Genomic DNA, 20,237 nt, shown 5'->3' on the forward strand with positions numbered 1-20,237 from the left:
CTTACCCCAACAGAGGCCAGGCCATGTCTGAAAGCAGCCATGTCCTGTACCAGCTTTGCTGCAATCATTACACAACTTCTTATGTTGGTATGAATATCAGCCAACTGTCTACAAGGTTGAATGGCCGCTGCCAAACTGTGGCAGAGAGCAAAGTTGACCACCCTGTAGCACAACAGCATCTGAACATTACATGCTTGATTTTAATAGCTGCTTCACAACCTGGGCAATGTGGATCCTCCCCTCAACCACCAGCTTTTCTGAACTGTGCAGATGGGAGTTATCCTGACAACACATTCTCCACTACCGAAATTATCCCCACCTAAACTTATGATAATCTACTGTCCCCCGCCCTTCCCCTCCTAAACAGTTTCTGCCCCCCTCTATCCTACAACCTTCTCACAGTTCACATCCCCTCATCTTCATTGTGCTTGCTCACTGCCAACACACCCACCAGTCTTTTCCCTTGTGCTCCTCTCCTTTTCTGTTCCCTGCCCCCCACTCTTCCTTACCCCTCCCCTTCACTCTCCCGATGCTGCCTGAGCCTTATTATGCTGCTTTCTAAAGTAGTCCCTGCAAACTACACCAGATAGCACTCCCCCACCCATGCTCTGCTAATGCAGATTGACAATAGCAAGAAAAGCATTTCCCACAAAGGGGATTTTGTTGACATCTAATATAAATTTAGCTGTATTTCTCTAGAGTGCTGCCTTGTACAGAAGTGAAACTTGAATGCTAGGCATTTCAGACAAAAAGATAGTAGCTTTTGAAATGTAGTGGTGTAGAAAAATGCCTAAGATTAGATGGGTAGAATGAATAACTAATGCTGAGTTACTGAATTAAATTGGGGGAAAAAAGAAATTTATGGTTAAACTTGCGTGCACTCGCAAAAAGTTAATTTCTCCAGTATAGGTTTTTTACATGGACATGATATGGTACTCGGAAACCTTTTATGTGAATATACTCTGCCCGCCAAAGCCTATGGGATTGAATTAGTGAAATTATGATGGAAATGGTCTGTCCTGAAGAATTAAAAAAAAAAAAAAGTCACACAATGATAAATTTTCTATTGTAATGCTTATGTAAATATATATGAATAAAAGTGCACTTTGTTTTAATGTGTACTGTGATTGATTGTTGGTCAGTGGTCTCATTGTTTCCACAAAGAGACTTGCGCAATTCGGTAATTGAAATAAGTGTCTGCATTATGGAGTGCAAAGTGTCAATTATTAAACTGACGTTATCTGACATGTCAAACTATTATACAATTGAGACAGGAACTTTTAATGCCCCAAAAGAGTTTAAATTGTTGGTTTTCGTTTGCTAATAAGATTACTGCTAAGGTGTCAGGATAGTGACTGTTACCAGCAGATAAATTAAGAATTGTTGAATATTGCGCCCATAGGTCTACCACAGTGTGACACTATTGCTCAACACCTGTGTATTTAGTTTGTTTTTCTCTTTGCTAAAAATTGCTTATTATGTACACTCTTTTTTCCCAGTATCCTATAACAAGCAGTACCAGTGAGTATTGTCATATGCCAGTTGACCAAGCTCTTCAGTTTTATTTCCTAGTTCCCCACATCCATCTGTTAGGTATGTCCTTCATTTTCAGTATCTGCAGTTCATGTTACTTCCATCAATCGGAGTGGTGCTTTTTTATTTAATTGCCAGTTGCCCCTCTCATTTTTCTAATTTCCTGTCTTTTTTTTCCAGTCACCATATTCATTAAGCATTTAAAACTTTAATCGAATTTTACATTTGAGCCTCAGTAAACATCTCTTCCCATAGTACATCCCATTTTTCGTTGGAGTATACACCATGTAACAGGAACTCCTTGTACCTGACACACCAGTTTGAGCAGCAAATTGCTAAACTTTCTGCTATGGCAGAACAATTAATTGTGCTCTGATTAGTAGGGGTTTTTGCACGCTGCTGTCATAAGCCATTCCCTTTAAGTGTTGGTCGGCAGTGTCTTTCTGAAATTCTCTAAAATTTTATTTGAACTGGGCTAGTTCATAAAATGTGACACACAGGATCATTTAAAATTTTTGATGATAGTTTATCACCTCAAATTTTAAATTGGGTTAAAATACGCGTTCCTTCAAGCTAGAGGAGCTTGGGTCATTTCAGAACAGGTGCACCACACTAGAGAGATAGATTATTCAGTGAACCACTACTTACATTCCTATAATTCCATTGAATGTCACTGCAACTTGTCATGTGACATCATAAAGCAGCTCGTGCTACTGTTAACATCCACCCTAGCCACCACATGACTTATCAACGCCAGCTGCCAAAGCTAACTGCTCCCACTCCCCATCTACCTATGCCTGGCTGCCTGTTCATGCATAGCCTCAACTCCCTGGACTCTATCACAATTTGATGTTAGAACACCTCATCAGTACAGTGTAACTTTATTTAAATTGTTGTTGTCGTTGTATAATGTCATGCTGCTCTGTGTTAGTCAGTACCTTACATGTATGTGTCTATTTTATTATTCTATTATTTTGCACTATATTCTGCTGAGCTCAGAGTGGCAACTGCTACCCTCCTCCAGAACACAGGGAATTCAAGCTAACAGTGTTTCCCTGATGTCACTACGATTGTCTGAACTCTGTCTTTGGCCTGCAGTTGTCTGCTCCCTGACTGCATTCTTGTGCCAATTTTCCAGCTTCTAAAATTCATGATCTCTGTATGGAAACGGCCCACACCAAAATCTGCCAACTTATGACTGTTTCTAGGCGCACACAGTGTTGAATAGAAAATGATTTCAAAATGTAAAAAGTATATTTTCTAGTTACAATATGCAGTTTTTTGTGGTCATTCTATGGTGTTTTGGACTCCTGTGGCTATTTATGAAAACATTGTTAAAAATTCAGAAATATGGTATGTAAATTGGGATCTATTCACTGTGAAAGTATGTAAACACATTTTTGTATATGTGAATTAAGAACTGGTGACTTAATGTAGCATTCTGTTCATTGGAGAGCATTATGAAACTTTCCTGTATTTCGTCAGAGATATTGTGAAGAAGAAGCGTGATGAACATCTGAAGATGGTGTGGCGTGTGTCACCAGCTCATAAGAGGCTGCAGACGAGAATGGAACACATGCGAACATTCCGCCGACAGCATGAGCAGTTGCGTACTGTGATTGTAAGGGTCCTGAGACCAACTCTTGCACCTCAGCAGCCACAACACTCGGCCACTACACCTGAACAAGGTGAACCAGTGGACATGAAACAAGATTCCCTTGCTCTTCTCCAGGCAGCTGATGCAAATGCTATTGAGGTTAGTTCTTCAGTGTGTGTCATCAAGGAGGAAAGTTACCCGCAAGAAAGTAAATCTACCTTTGCAGTATTAGTAGGTCTTTTGCTTCTGCTACATATTGAGATGTATCTGCAGTATATTGCACAAGTTTTTACCACTGTAATGTTTTTAGCTTTCAACAGATATGAACATAGTAAATTAATTTTATGTTTCATGAGGTAGTTCTGTTTCCTTTTCATTTAATTGTGTGTCTCCAAACAACTTTTATGCTTTTCAGGAGGTAAACTTGGCTTATGAGAATGTGAAAGAAGTAGACTGTTTGGACATTTCACGTGAGGGCCTTGAAGCATGGGATGCAGCAGTGAGACGATATGAGGAACGCATAGATCGTGTGGAAGCACGAATCACAGCACATCTGAGAGATCAATTGGGAACAGCAAAAAATGCCAATGAAATGTTCAGGATCTTCTCCCGTTTTAATGCCCTATTTGTGAGACCACACATTCGTGGTGCCATTCGTGAATACCAGACACAACTCATTCAGAGAGTTAAAGACGATATTGAAGCATTGCATGAAAAATTTAAGGTAATGTAAATCAGAGTCTGTTTCACTATTTAAGAGCTGAGCAATTTTACACCAGGGTTCAGCTCATCATTAGTTATCAAGAGAGGCTGTACTACTCACTAATATGATCTGTAAAATATTTTTTCACTTAATTTGGCTTAGTATAGATTGTAAAATACTTCTTTTCTTAACTTGTGAAATGACAGAGACTCCAATTTTCTCATTGTCAACAGCCCTGTAGAAAATGTACCAAATTGTTATATGTTATCATGACTGATTGTGTTCAGGTGATGTGGAGCTGTCAGCTGGTTGAGTGGGGGATGGGACGGGGTACAAATGGAATGTATACTAGCACAAGAAAGGCATTTTTGTCTTTGTAAATAATAAAAATTTTTATAATAAGTAACCTAAGAACAAGCTATACAGTTGTTAAAATCGAGGAACAGGTACTGGGTTAAGGAGAGGGGTAATCATAGATATTAATCATCTGTATCAAAGTATTGAAACACAAGTTCCAAATACTAAGCTTCATAATGTATTTTTTTATATTACATATCCATACAAAAGAAAGAAATGAAAATTTATAGATCATCCATTCATTGGCCATGATGCAAATATTCTATTCGTTTTTGTCAAACTAATGGAATTAAAAATTCAAAAACCGAAATAACCAACTTGTATATACGGCTTATGCAGAAGTGTCAAATCACTAAAATAATTTAGAATCAGCTAGCGTTTTTTTCTTAGCTGTACAGATATAAAGGTTTGGACATTTGAAACTATGGATAACATAAGAATAACAGTTACTACATGTAAGTTCTCAAGCTTTTAAAAAACACAAGGGTGTACTTTGATGGAAAAGAAAAAGAGAAAGAAAATGCAGTATTTCATGATTTGACTATTTAGATGTGAAATTGAAGTCAGCACTCTTAAAGTGGGAGAATCACACCACTGACTGTAAGTTTGTACATGGTTTGTGACCTGTTGCAGATATCTCAGCCTTTGCTATGAATAACTATTGAAGAAATAAAAATTGGAAGTAAACTAAATGTGTCAGTGAGGGTAATTCTGATTAAAATTAGTACCACCGACTCTGACAGTAGTAGTACTTGATAGCCAATGCCAGGAAGTTTTGTTTACTGCCAGAATCATATGTATGAGATATTCTCTTTAGGCAGAGTGGCAGTCAGTTCTCAGTAGCATGGAAAGAAAGGCTGTGTGACCTTCAGCAGGATCACCAAGTGAGGTGGTACAGTGTTTAACACACTGGACTGTCATTTGAGGACAAAGGTTCAAATCCCTGCCATGCCATCCTGACTTAGGTTTTTTTGCAATTACTCTAAACTTCATAACACAAATACTTGGATGGTTCCTTTGAAAGGAGTGGCTATCGTCTTTCCCCATCCTTCCCAAATCACAGCTTGCATTCCGTCTCTAAAGATCTCTCACCCTATGCTGTCAAAGGCTAGAATAGACTCACAGTAATTCCTTTTTAGTTGTAAGAAATGGATGAAGGACTCTCATACCCATTCAAGCTTTTACATTGACAACATGGCTATTGTTAGGATTCCTTTCAGTTTTAGCTCACTTCATAACCATTCCCCTCAACCTTTTCACGTAATTACTTACTGTCCCCATTTAGGGTTTGACCTTGTCTTTTCCAAAACTCACAGGAAGACATCTTCTGTGGCAATGTTGGGGTCACACTGCTGGTGCTTGAGCTGTAAATCCCCATATACAGAATACCCCGTATTCTGTCCTGTTTGGGACACTGGGACTCCAGGCAATGGCTACTATGCCTAGTAGCTTTTACCATGGTGGGTTGACGCTCACAGAGAGCGAGCCTCCAGAGTGAGTGCATGGGTAGATGATCTGCATTGGGAACAGATCAAACTCACCTACAGTGTTTGCTCTGCGATCACAGCCATCTCACCAGACAGAAAACAAGTCTTTAATGCTGAGGCTTACAACTTCGTAGTTTCTGGCAACCCCACCTTGATCAGTTTGGCAAGGAGAAATTGAGGTGGGCGGTTTGCCTAGTTCTTGGTATTCTCAAAACTGATGGAGAATCTTTTGTAACAATGAAGCCACTGTTTCTCATAGAAAATATTGTGGATAGATTTGGAGAAGTTACTGCAATAGAAAAGATTAGAGATTGGTCTTTGATCAAAACTTTGAATGCAAACCAGACACTTGAGGCCTCTGAAAAACTTGGGGAAATACCAGTTCCCATCTCTCCTCATAACAAACTGAACAGCGGAATTACTATGAAATCCAGACTGTTAGCTGCTTACAGGCATTAATAAATATCAACGAGGACAGTTGAAAATTACAATGAAATCCACATCATTAATTGCATACAGGTGTTGTTAAATGCCAATGGGGACATTGGCCTGTAAGCAGCTAATGGTCTGGATTTCATTGTAATTTCGTTCTTTGAGAGCTGAAAGATTACCAATGGTTTCTGTTCTTTTGGACATGTCAGACACAACCAAAAGAACAGATATCATCTTCATAAACTCAACATTATTAAAGGTGTTGTCTTCCATAGGGACCCAATGTTACAAACAGATGAACTGCATTCTAACTTATGGTGGCATAATGCCTTCAGAAAGGACCTAAGGATAACTGTGCGAACAGTGTAAGTTTCATCCTCTCTCTCGATGGGAATGTTTTACCTTGGAAAAATTAGTGTCATTGTTTATAGGTGTGATGTCAGACCCTATGGGATATTTTGGGTGCCAGAGATTGGGACACATTTCATCATGCTGTGCGAATTAGGTTACTTGTGGGATGTATGGAAGGACACTGCATGGGGATAGCCCTTGTGAATAAACCCCTACATATGTAAATTGCCCAGACAACTATCCCTCTTGTTGATCAACATGTTCAGTTTTCTTCCAGGAGGAGGAGTATAAAACACTTGCCTGCCTGCCTGCCTGTCTTGTCAATATGCTAAGAAAAAGTTTCAGCAACTCCACCCAATTGATATCAAAGTTTGTGAATACTGTATCAAATTCCAAACCTAATGAGATGATAAGGTTTCAAACAAGATGATAAGGTTTCAAACTAACTCCTGGCCCTAGCCACATGTCACTGACTGTTTTTCATTTGGGCGAGGTGCTTTAGCTTCATAAATCCCCAAACCCCCAACATCAATATCACCACCCCACTGGTGCAGACACAGATGTCCTTTCCTCCTTTGGTATCTCTGGGGAAGAGGACACCTGCGAAGATACCCATTTCCAGGATGAAACAGACCTGCAGTCTACCACCAACCAGTTGCTGAGAGAACCACTGGCTGCTGTTCATAGAAAAGAACAGTCCTCTTCTATCCCAAAAGTCAATTAAGAAAAATCCTCACAAAATCCAAAACCTCACAGTGACAAACATGAAAGTTAAACCAAATTCTGTTGTTCCATGTTGATTCAGCTTCCTCATCCCTGAGGTAGATCCTCTGAGTAGCGATGAAATCACACATTCAGGTGGAGCACTACTCAGTAACAAAGTAATTTTTCACACTCTCGTTTCCTCTTCATTGCTTTCTTAAATCCTAATCTGATGTTCCTTCAATGGAACTGTAATGGCTTTAATCGCCGCCTAGCCAGACTCTGTCAGTGGTTATTTGCTATGAAGTTCGGGTGGCACTTCAGGAAATACAGTTCTCAAAAGCCCAATTCACTACTATTAAAAATTACACATCCTTTGGTAAAAATCACATTAGTATCAAGAGGGCTTTTGGGAAGTCTGTATGCTCATTTGACCTGACACTTTCAGTGAGCAGATGCCACTAAACTATGCTTTAGAAGCTGTGGCTGTTAATGTCCACCGACAGTTAGGGTAACATTTTGCAATATGTATCTACCTATAGACAGATCACAAGCTGGTGGAGCTAGTGAAACAGCTGCCGCCTTCTTCTTACTTGGGCACTTCAGTGTTCGCAATTATCTATGGGGCAGTAAAACCACATCAAGCAGGTGACAAATAGTAGAGCAATTAGTATCAGAACTGAAACACTGGAGCTGCAATGCATTACAGTCTGCAGCCCAAGTATTTCATCCTTCATCCTGTGCAATGCCCATGGTGACCTATGCAACAGTGATCACTGCCCTATTGCTCTCTTTCTCCACCCACCAACACCTTAACATGCACCATATTGATCACTTTGCAAGACAAACTGGCAAGCTTTCACCTCCAAAGCAACTTTTGAAACCAGTCAAGAGAACAGTGTCAAAGGAATGGCACAAGGTGCCACTGACAAGACTATAAACACTGCAGAAGCAATGATACCCCATTCTTCAGATCCTACCCACCCTCAGCCTGTGCCATGGGGCTCTGAAAAAATAACTGCAGCTATAAGGTTGTCAAAAGGAACTACAACACAAGTGCCATCTTTCTACAAAACATTTAACAGTATTCAGAAGATTTCGACAAAAGGCATGATTTTTAATAAAAAAGGGAAAGCAGCAGTGTTGGGAACAGTATGTATTGTCTGAGAGCCCACACCCAAAGATTCAACCCCCAGCAGCTAATATGTACAGGAAACCAGGGTTCCTCAGGGAATTCTGGGTGTAACCCTCTTTTCTGTTGCAATCAGTGGTATCGTTCTTTTTTGGGAGCCGTTCATTTTTACTCGTTCACTGTTCATTCGTGCTTGGTACATGGTTCTTGTGAAAAACTGAAAACTAGTAGTTTAGGTGACTGAAGGATGGAGGGCACCAAGAGGGGGCACTTGCCTCCCACCTGGAGTATAGAGTAGCATTGTGTGACTGATCGCAGGGAAATAATATAGGGTGGTGCACGGAAAACCGGCCCCGAGTACAGACTGCTCGCCAATTACGGACGATGTGTTGCCCGTTAAGAGCAGATACAACAAACAGACAAAAATGTAATAATTAGGCAGTGAAGAAATAACAAGCTAATGCAAGCAACAATTGCGAAACAATATATGACGATGTGTAGAGAGCTGGAAAGAGAACATGAAAGTCTCACGCGACGCGCATGGGCTATAGCTCATGTAGTCTTGTAAACCTGTTGGTGGCTGTTTCCCATCTTAATAGACCACAAGTGTCTTGTATAAAATTCTTCATTTCAACTTCCACTACATAGCTATGCTATGTTGTAAAAAATAATCATTTACACCCTATATATACTTCACGTTGTCTCTGAGTTTGTAGGCAAAGTAGAGACTTTATGGAAGCATAAAATAAAATGTGGTTTTTTCATCATACTTGCGTCACACGCTTAGTAAAAATTAGGTTTTTGTGTTGCATTATTAAAGCTAATGCAGCAATAATAATAATAACTAAGTTCGCAGTAATAAAGTTTTTGGTTTGGAGCTCCTTCTGAACAGATCTTTTTGAGATAATAAGTAAATACGATTTTATGGCAATCTGTCTTTTCAAATGGAGAGGCACCGCTTTTCCTACTGAGCCAAGATGACCCACAACCCACGTTTTTTGTTTTGTTTTTCAAAGAAACAACTAGCAGTAATGCAAATTGGAAACAACCAACTTAAAAATAATTAGAGCCTACCTAAATGTAATGTTTTGTTTATGGAAGATACACACAAAATTGTTTTTCGTTTTATATGAATTTTCTTACACCAAAAATTAAGCAAATGATTGAAAGTTAGTTGCTAAATCAAGTCGATGAAACAAAAAAATAAGTGAATATCAAAAAAATTTGCCTTGTTATAAGTATGTCTTCTGCTGTTCATCGATATAATGAAGTGAGCTGATACGCCCTTTTGATACCTGAAAAGATATACCCATTAGATGCAACGTAATTTTTATGTAATTTACGTAACTATAAAATACTTTTTGATTACCGGTCGTGGAAGCTGAATAACCAGAACCAAGTGCAAGAACAGTTTGGAACACATGTAAAATGGGCAAGCGTTGTGAAAGAAATGAACAACTGGATACTGAACTAACTAGGAGCAATCGGCAGTGGAACTGCGACAGGTGGTCATATGAAGGACGACGAGTGCGGCTGAGGGAGACAGAGACACAGACTGAGACGAGCACGCGACCGAGGCTGGAACGAGAACTGCCGAAGTGACCGCCGCGACCGAAGTGAACTAGTGAACTATGAACCGATCGTTCCTCGTTCCCGGGAACTATAAGTAGACCGCCGTGACCAAAGTGAACTATGAACCGATCGTTCCTTTAAATTCGTTTCTCGGTCCTTTCGTTCATCTTGGTGAACCGTTCCTTTGCACCCGTTTGTTCGCGAACTACCCATCTCTAATGGATATCAATTTTCACCCACAAAATCTCACACCTTTTATCAACCTTGGACTTGCATCTGCACCGAGAACCTTAACCTCAGTAACCAGTTCCTTGAAGTTGTTGAAAATTTAAATTCTTTAGGCCTTGTATTTGACAGTAAGGTAACAAGACTGCCATATGTATGCTAGCTCAAGGCAAATTGCCTGAGGGAACTTAATACCTTCAGATTTCTCAAAATGATCTGCTGGGGTGCAGATTGCACAGATCTGAAATTTAACAAAGCTTTGATTGTATCCATCCTGTACTATGGATGTGTTGCGTGCGTGTTAGCAGCACCATCAGTACAGAAGTTGTTAGACCCTGTCCATTACTGTGTTGTATGGTTGGCAACTGAAGTGTTCCATATGAATCCTATAGACAGTGGAAGCTGATATCTCGCCATTGTGTAGCAACTTTTTCTGAACAATGTGGTCACAATTTTCATGTCCATTTGTGTTAACTCGGCTCTGTTTCACAACCAACAGTTCAGACTGCTCACAAATTGCCCTAAATAAGAAACTGGCTGGGATACAGTTGGAGGCTCTCTGGAAGGATCCATCTGCCCCTTCTTGTTTGTGTACGTAAAGTTTCCTCTCAACAGTTCCCTGTAGTGTGTGTCTAGTCTTGTGATTCGGATGGGCCTCCTGTACACCCCATCAGATGTGTAGCTAGGATTGGAAAGCAATGTGGGCTTCAAATTAATATCAGGTACTCAGATTTAGAAAAAGAAACTGTGTAGATTTATTTGGTTATTGGTATTACATGACAAGGATTGCGAGGGGACAAGAGAAAATAACTCCAGTAGTCGCAGAACCATCTTCAGGAGAAGAGAAAATTCAAAGATGAAGGAACTAAGCCATTTGGATCTACTCTAGGTGGTGACTTGGAAGAGAAGAAAGAGGTATTTTTCGGTTGTGGCTCAAAGAGCTCTGCCTTATAAGTCAGCTGATCTTGCGACGTGATTTGATTGGCAAGGCGGTTTTGCTGATGACATTCTAGCATGAACCAGTAGATTGTTGTCACATCAGCTGAAAGGCGACAGATGAAATATGTGGACTATTTGTAAAATTTAAATAATAAAAATTGCTAGCATTCAGGATCTGGGGCATCTTGTACATCTCCTCCCCTCTTGCTGAAAAAGTTCACCACAGGTGAACTCGGCTATCTCAGTAGGGCTGTAAGCATAGAGGGTTAAAATATTTGATTTTCATTTAACAGCACAATATATTAATTTCATTTAATGATTCAAATTTGGGAGTGTGAGCATAATTAAGTAATTATGTGGTGACTACAGTTGTTAACACAGGACTGTGACGGTGGTGGCACTACAAAGGTAGCTGAAGCTGGTTTCAAAGTCATGAGGAGTACAAGCAAATGCAATACTTGTAAGACAAGGATTAGGATATAATGCAAAAATAATCTAAACATGTTTATAGGTTGAAGATTTTTATCATTTTTTATTAATAAAGGAAGTGAATGATTCCTAGCATTATTAGAGTAGGTAAAGGAAGTGATGTAATTTGTAATAATAGAATAGGGGTCATGTGACTTTGAAAGGCCTCCTCCTCAGACTACAGTTGGGTTGTTTTAGAAAGAGATGAGCACACACTGTCCAGCATCCTTACAGTGACTAGGTAATCAACAGGATGGTACCAATTAGTTGCCAACCTGACGATAAGGCTGATGAAAGTTACTGAACAGTGATCTGTATCAGTGATATCTAAAACTGTCTAGTATTGAGTTTTACCTTGCAAAGTTAAGTTTGCCACCTAACAGAGTCCTACCTCTCTTACAGGATTTGCTTTGTGGAAGGGGAGCGAGGAGCAATGGCAAAATCTCTCCCATTCATGTTTCCTGTATTTTCATTGCTTTGAGAACCTCCATAATCTATTTCGTTAGCTGAGCTATGCTGTAGAGATGGACGGTTTGCTGTCTCATGTCCAGTCTTTCTGCAATAGGCACATGCCATTGCCAAATACTTGGGAGCCTTGTGACCTGAACTTTGGCAACAAGTGCAGTGTACATTAGCAATGAATGCACATTGAGCATGGTTTATCCTAGGGGAAGATTTGACGAAAAGCTGAGATTCCTCATGGGTCAGTCCTGCAAACAAATACTCCTACATAGTGTTTCAGCTTCGCTGAGTTGTACCTTCCATTACTTTTACCTTGTACATAGGTAAAACACAATACAGCTCGTATTCTGTCAGAAAAAGGCTCTAAATCGATTCCGGAATTTTAGTTTAGTGTGGAAAGTTGGTCCCTGTAATAGCCAATGCTGTGCTTTTTTCCACATCTATCCAAAAGCCCTTTCGCAAGTGTGCCGGATGCTTCGGTATTTCTATTATTTTAAAAGGAAAAAAGGATGGTCCATTATGATCAATATTAGGAGTACCGTATTTACTCGAATCTAAGCCGCACTTTTTTTCCAGTTTTTGTAATCCAAAAAACTGCCTGCGACTTAGAATTGAGTGCAAAGCAAGCGGAAGTTCTGAAAAATGTTGTTGGGTGCCGCCACAACTAACTTCTGCCGTCGAATATATGTAGCGCTACACAGGCATGCTTTGTAGGCACAAAGATAAATACTGGCACCAAATCCTCTGCGTCAGTAAATAAATTTAAAAAAAAGGTGGAAGACGAGCTTTTTCTCCGCCCCGAGTTTCGACCACTTCATTTTCATACATTATCCAACGAAGTAAATACAAATTCCGTATTGTTGCATTTCAATGTACTACGAAAATCCGACTGGCAAGACTGTTTGGGATGTTTGTCAATATGGCCAACTCTACGTTCTGATTGTTTTCCTACATGTGAGAAGAGATGGTTGCTAACAGGAACTTTTATGAAATGTGAATCACATGCAGTATTCTCTTCACCATACGAATAATACGAATATAAACTCTCTCTCTCTCTCTCTCTCTCTCTCTCTCTCTCTCTCTCACTCTCTCTCTCTCTCTCTCTTTTAATTGTAAGTGGCGTAAACACCTATAACAAAGAAAACGGTGCTTATCAGATCAAAGAAAAATAAGCAGTCAATTCAAACCAGACGAAGCACGTGAAAAAGGAAGGGTCCCCTTATAAATACGGAGCGCCTGACGCATAGCAATGGCTACCTGGTAAAGCTTAACTGCTAATCTTAAGACTCGAACCAAACTACTTAACTGTATCGTCATTCATTCGACCTAAATTGTCTCTCATATTACAATGGACCAACTTTGTTTCGATTTGGAAATGCGGCCTAAAACTTTTCTCTCCCCTTGAATTTCGAGTCTCAAATTTCAGCTGCGGCTTAGATTCGGGAAATTTTTTTTTCCTTGATTTCGAGTCTCATTTTTCAGGTGCAGCTTAGATTCGAGTGCGGCTTAGATTCGAGTAAATACGGTACTCTGAACAAAATTACATGTCAAAAAGAATACAGTCTTATGTCTGGTCTGTGTGTTTCCTGCGAATGATGTGTTTGATCCTATACACTGCATTATTTTCATATATTTATTAATGTGCTTGTACAGTCCTCTTTGTTTCAGGATACTAATGGCATAATTCCGTTTTTGTCTTAACGTTCGATATTTGTGTTGTAATCAATTTATAAAATTGTTAAGAATGGGTTACAGTTTTTTAGTACAAAAATGATGAATGATTTTGTTTGGTTACAGGTCCAGTACCCACAGAGCAAAGCCTGCCACATGAGTATGGTTAGAGATCTACCACCAGTTTCAGGTTCTATTATATGGGCCAAACAGATAGACCGTCAGCTTACAGCTTATTTACGACGTGTTGAAGATGTTCTAGGTTAGTTACTTCATTTCTTAATTACTTCATTTCTTTTATATTGTCCATGTGCTCTTCAAGAGCTATGGAGGATCAGGCTCCCAATGCTGCATACTTCCGTCTGGAGAACATCATGACTAAAAGTATTTTTTAAAGTGTGTAGTTTTTTCGCAGATCATTTAACCATATGGTGACTACGTACTTCACCATGTGCTCTGATTCCTATTCTTTCCACTGAAACCTTCTTCACCTATCGTATGCAATACTGGGCTATTTTGAACAAGAAAGCGAATTGGGGGTGGGGGGGTGTTATAGTTTGTCTAAATCATTTCAAACCTAATCTTATTGTTTCCATCTCTTTGCAACCTGTTTGTTGGTCCACATAAGACATAATATGATTAATGGAAAATCTCATATAAGATATGAAACAAATACTAACAAAGAGATAGAGGGGCTGGCCAGTACTTACCTCAGCTCAGTACAGCCGATAGATACACATAAAACAGAACTGAAAATTTACATTCCTAGCTTTCGGAACTTTGTTCCTTCATCAGGGAGGAGAGAGGGGAAAAAAGGGAAGAAGGGAAAGTGGATTCAGTTACTCACAACCCAGGTTATGAAGCAACAGGGAAAGGTAAACAGGGAGGGTAGCAAGGATGGAGGCATGGTTGTCAGAGGGAAGCCAAAGATATTCTACTGTAAGTACTGTGCCAGCTTCAAACCAAAGAGGATGCATACAGAAGTAAGAGGTATATAGTATAAAGATAAACACAACTATGTAGGATGAAAAGATGCGTGAATGGCTAAAGAGGAAAGGGAAAGAGGAGAAGACTGAAGAGTGAATGGGAGTGAGGTGGTTTAACGTAGGTTCAGTCCAGGGGGATGGCGGGATGAAAGGATGTGTTGGAGTGCAAGTTCCCATCTCCGCAGTTCAGAGGGACTGGTGTTGGGTGGGAGAAGCCAAATGGCACATACGGTGTAGCAGGTTCCTAGGTCCCTAGAATTATGCTGGAGGGCATGCTCCGCTACTGGGTATTGGGCATCTCCTAGGCGGACAGTTCGTCTGTGTCCGTTCATGCGCTCAGCCAGTTTGGTTGTTGTCATGCCGATGTAAAAGGCTGTGCAGTGCAGGCATGTCAGTTGATAAATGACATGTGTGGTTTCACACGTAGCCCTGCCTTGAATTGTGTATGTTTTACCAGTAGCGGGGCTGGAGTAGGTGGTTGTGGGGGGATGCATGGGGCAGGTTTTGCAGCGGGATCGGTTACAGGGGTAGGACCCGCTGGGTAGAGAAGGTAGTCTGGGAATATTCTCTACCCAGCGGGTCCTACCCCTGTAACCGATCCCGCTGCAAAACCTGCCCCATGCATCCCCCCACAACCACCTACTCCAGCCCCGCTACTGGTAAAACATACACAATTCAAGGCAGGGCTACGTGTGAAACCACACATGTCATTTATCAACTGACATGCCTGCACTGCACAGCCTTTTACATCGGCATGACAACAACCAAACTGGCTGAGCGCATGAACGGACACAGACGAACTGTCCGCCTAGGAGATGCCCAATACCCAGTAGCGGAGCATGCCCTCCAGCATAATTCTAGGGACCTAGGAACCTGCTACACCGTATGTGCCATTTGGCTTCTCCCACCCAACACCAGTCCCTCTGAACTGCGGAGATGGGAACTTGCACTCCAACACATCCTTTCATCCCGCCATCCCCCTGGACTGAACCTACGTTAAACCACCTCACTCCCATTCACTCTTCAGTCTTCTCCTCTTTCCCTTTCCTCTTTAGCCATTCACGCATCTTTTCATCCTACATAGTTGTGTTTATCTTTATACTATATACCTCTTACTTCTGTATGCATCCTCTTTGGTTTGAAGCTGGCACAGTACTTACAGTAGAATATCTTTGGCTTCCCTCTGACAACCATGCCTCCATCCTTGCTACCCTCCCTGTTTACCTTTCCCTGTTGCTTCATAACCTGGGTTGTGAGTAACTGAATCCACTTTCCCTTCTTCCCTTTTTTCCCCTCTCTCCTCCCTGATGAAGGAACAAAGTTCCGAAAGCTAGGAATGTAAATTTTCAGTTCTGTTTTATGTGTATCTATCGGCTGTACTGAGCTGAGGTAAGTACTGGCCAGCCCCTCTATCTCTTTGTTAGTATTTGTTTCATAAGACATAATATGTATGTTAAAGTAGATTATTAAGATTACAAACTCAATAGATATAGACATTTTAATAATACATTGTCATCTTGGCATTTAAATTATTTTTACACATATTTACCACTTACATTCACATAGTTTATTAGGAAGATGCCTATTTGCTTCTGTCAATACATTCATCATTTTGCAGCACACATCAGAGCACAAGGACAATTTTCTTAATCTCCCTTCAACAATCGTGCACCTTTCTATCCCCCATGCAGTGTAAATACCCTACTGCTAGCACCATGTTCATTTACTCTGACAGTGTGTTCCGTAAATCTTGCGGAGAGTCTTCAGGGATGTGGAAACAGTCAAATTATACATTAACAGGAAGAAACTGCAGGCTGCTTTTGTAAATTATACTAACAATATTTAGATTTGTATTAAACTTCTTGCACTGATAATTATGGGAATTCCTTCTAGATTATTTTGTATAAGTATGTGCATATTTTTTAAGATAAAGGGAAAATAGTAGGTGGTAACAGATCATTACTTCACATCATGATAAAAGGTAACAAAACAAACAACTTGATTTAGGGGAAATGAACAGTGCAAATATATTAATTTGGATCTTCAGCTTCTGGCTATATGATAGCTTACAAAGATGGAGATTAAGCAATCCATTGCTGTGGCACTATCATCTGACACAGTCACTGTTTACAGAAACTCACTGTGGGAATACATGCTAAATTATATGTTCGGTTTACAATCTCTTTGAAAGTCTGTAATGATTTTTTTAAATGTTGCATCTTTCGAAGTGAGGCTGATCATGATAAGTGATTATTCCCTACACGACCTGGTATGCTCTTGTGTGATAGTTTTTCTCTGCTGGCACATGTATTATGACCTTGCACTTATTGTTCCAGGAAAAGGCTGGGAAAACCACATTGAAGGACAAAACTTGAAGGCTGATGGAGATAGTTTCAGAGTCAAGCTGAACACTCAAGAGATCTTTGACGAGTGGGCACGGAAAGTCCAGTTAAGGAACTTGGGTGTTGGTGGTCGTATTTTTGCTATTGATAGCCAACGTTCGAGGACTGGTCGTGGCAATGTGCTCAAACTGAGGGTTAATTTCTTACCAGAAATAATTACGCTTTCAAAAGAGGTAAGCCTTAGGCATATTGTTTGTTATGGCCCTATGACCTTGTTCATTGATATATGAACAGCAAATTCATCTGGGTGGGAAAAGTTTTGATTGTAGCCCCCTTATGTTAGTGTAATCTGTGTGGATTTTTACAGAAAGAAATTACATTTAAAATGAAATCACCATTCAGCGATTTTGCTGGTGCATCAGTTGTTGCTTTTCAGCTGAAACCATTTAATAGTTCAGGAAGCAAATCACTAATCTGAATAAATCTTTTAAAGACATGAGCTGTCCTCTCATGGGATGTAAAAACGCACGTGGACAGGAAACTGGTAATGTCACAGTGTGGAATTACATGTTCCACTACACTGCAGTGTGTGACATAAATGATCTGGCATGTCAGATTTTTGTCTCATGGAGAGGAATGTGGTCAGTGAGATGGGACATTGTTTAATGTCGCAAGCAGAACATAGGATCTGCCATATTGTATGGCATTAAACATCATATTTGATGGATTTTGTTTTTCATAGAATGTGTGATAAAAATATTGCATCGGCAAATTGAGGATCTCTTGAAAATGTATTGTTTTAGCTATAATTTTTTGTAATAAAGTGACAGGCAACTACTTGTTGGTAGGCAAAGGCTTCCTGTGGTTAACATTTTTAGTGTTATAATTTGGGTGCTATGAAAGCATACCATTTCTGTGCTATAGCACAGTTACGATCTATCAAAATCGTGTCTTTTTTGGCATATTCAGAATCAAATAACAACATTCTACATCTACATCTACATTTATACTCCGCAAGCCACCCAACGGTGTGTGGCGGAGGGCACTTTACGTGCCACTGTCATTACCTCCCTCTCCTGTTCCAGTCGCGTATGGTTCGCGGGAAGAACGACTGTCTGAAAGCCTCCGTGCGCGCTCTAATCTCTCTAATTTTACATTCGTGATCTCCTCGGGAGGTATAAGTAGGGGGAAGCAATATATTCGGTACCTCATCCAGAAACGCACCTTCTCGAAACCTGGCGAGCAAGCTACACCGCGATGCAGAGCGCCTCTCTTGCAGAGTCTGCCACTTGAGTTTGTTAAACGTCTCTGTAACACTATCACGGTTACCAAATAACCCTGTGACGAAACGCGCCGCTCTTCTTTGGATCTTCTCTATCTCCTCCGTCAACCCGATCTGGTACGGATCCCACACTGATGAGCAATACTCAAGTATAGGTCGAACGAGTGTTTTGTAAGCCACCTCCTTTGTTGATGGACTACATTTTCTAAGGACTCTCCCAATGAATCTCAACCTGGTGGAAGAAATACAGTAGAAGAAGAATGGGTAGCTTTGAGAGATGAAATAGTGAAGTCAGCAAGGATCAAGTAGGTATAAAGACTAGGGCTTGTAGTAATCCTTGGGTAACAGAAGAGATATTGAATTTAACTGATGAAAGGAGAAAATATAAAAATACAGTCAATGAAGCAGACAAAAAGGAATACAAATGTCTCAAAAATGATATAGACAGGAAGTGCAAAATGGCTAAGCAGGGATGGCTAGAGGATAAATGTAAGGGTGTAGAGGCATATATCACTAGGGGTAAGATAGATCCTGTCTACAGGAAAATTAAAGAGACCTTTGGAGAAAAGAGAACACCTTGTATGAATATCAAGGGCTCAGATGGAAAACCAGTTCTAAGCAAAGAAGGGAAAGCAGAAAGGTGGAAGGAGTATATAGTGTGTCTATACAAGGGTGATGTACTTGTGGACAATATTATGGAAATGGAAGAGGATGTAGATGAAGATGAAATGGGAGATACGATACTGTGTGAAGAGTTTGACAGAGCACTGAAAGACCTATGTCGGAACTAGGCCCTGAGAGTAGACAACATTCCGTTAGAACTACTGATAGCCTTGGAAGAGCCAGCCCTGACAACTCTCTACCATCTGCTGAATAAGATGTATGAGACAGGTGAAATACCCTCAGACTTCAAGAAGAATATAATAATCCCTTCCCCAAAGAAAGCAGGTGCTGACAGGTGTGAAAATTACTGAACTATCAGTTTACAAAGTCACAGCTGCAGAATACTAACACGAATTTTTTAGGCAAATGGAAAATGTGGTAGAAGCCAACCTCTGGGAAGATCAGTTTGGATTCTGTAGAAATGTTGGATCATGTGAGGCAACACTGACCTTACAAATTACCTTAGAAGATATATTAAGGAAAGGCAAACCTACATTTCTAGCATTTATAGACTTAGAGAAAGGTTTTGATAATGTTGAGTGGAACACTCTATCAAATTGTTAAGGTGGCAGGGGTAAAATACAGGGAGCAAAAGGCTATTTACAATTTGTACAGAAACCAGATGGCAGTTAAAAGAGCCGAGGGGCATGAACGAGAAGCAGAGGTTGGGAAGGGAGTGAGACAGGGATGTAGCCTATCCCCGATGTTGTTCAGTCTGGATACTGAGCAAGCAGTAAAGGAAACAAAAGAAAAATTTGAAGTAGGAATTAAATTCCATGGAGAAGAAATAAAAACTTTGAGGTTTGCTAATGGCATTGTAATTCTGTCAGACAGCAAGGGACTTGGAAGAGCAGTTGAATGGAATGGACAGTGTCTTGAAAGGAGGATATAAGATGAACATCAACAAAAGCAAAATGCGGATAATGGAATGTAGTCTAATTAAATCGGATGATGCTGAGGGAATTAGTTTAGAAACTGAGACACTTAAAGTAGTAGATGGGTTTTGCTATTTGGGGAGCAGAAAACTGATGATGGTCAAAGTAGAGAGGATGTAAAATGTAGACTGCCAATGGTGAGGAAAGAGTTTCTGAAGAGAAATTTGTTAATATCGAATATAGATTTAAGTGTTGGACAGTCTTTTCTAAAAGTATTTGTATGGAGTGTAGCCATGTATGAATGTGAAACATGAACAATAAATAGTTTAGACAAGAAGATAATAGAAGCTTTCAAAATGTGGTGCTACAGAAGAATGCTGAAGATTAGATAGGTTGATCATGTAAGTAATGAAGAGGTACTGAATAGAGTGGGGAGAAGAGAAATTTGTGGCACAATT

General features: G+C 40.1%; 1 protein-coding gene across 3 annotated transcripts in view; it reads left to right on the plus strand.

Moving 5' to 3' along the window:
- The window catches only part of LOC126474868 (dynein heavy chain, cytoplasmic), a 231,166-nt gene that overhangs the window by 34,182 nt on the left and 176,747 nt on the right, over positions 1-20,237 (plus strand). For all 3 annotated transcript variants that reach the window (XM_050102347.1, XM_050102348.1, XM_050102349.1), the window contains exons 8-11: positions 3,019-3,289; positions 3,546-3,854; positions 13,758-13,893; positions 16,954-17,192. In XM_050102347.1, the coding sequence (XP_049958304.1) occupies positions 3,019-3,289; positions 3,546-3,854; positions 13,758-13,893; positions 16,954-17,192 (955 nt within the window). The remainder of the gene's footprint in view (positions 1-3,018; positions 3,290-3,545; positions 3,855-13,757; positions 13,894-16,953; positions 17,193-20,237) is intronic.

The sequence above is a fragment of the Schistocerca serialis genome, chromosome 4 (assembly GCF_023864345.2).
Source record: "Schistocerca serialis cubense isolate TAMUIC-IGC-003099 chromosome 4, iqSchSeri2.2, whole genome shotgun sequence".
Classification (NCBI taxonomy): domain Eukaryota; kingdom Metazoa; phylum Arthropoda; class Insecta; order Orthoptera; family Acrididae; genus Schistocerca; species Schistocerca serialis.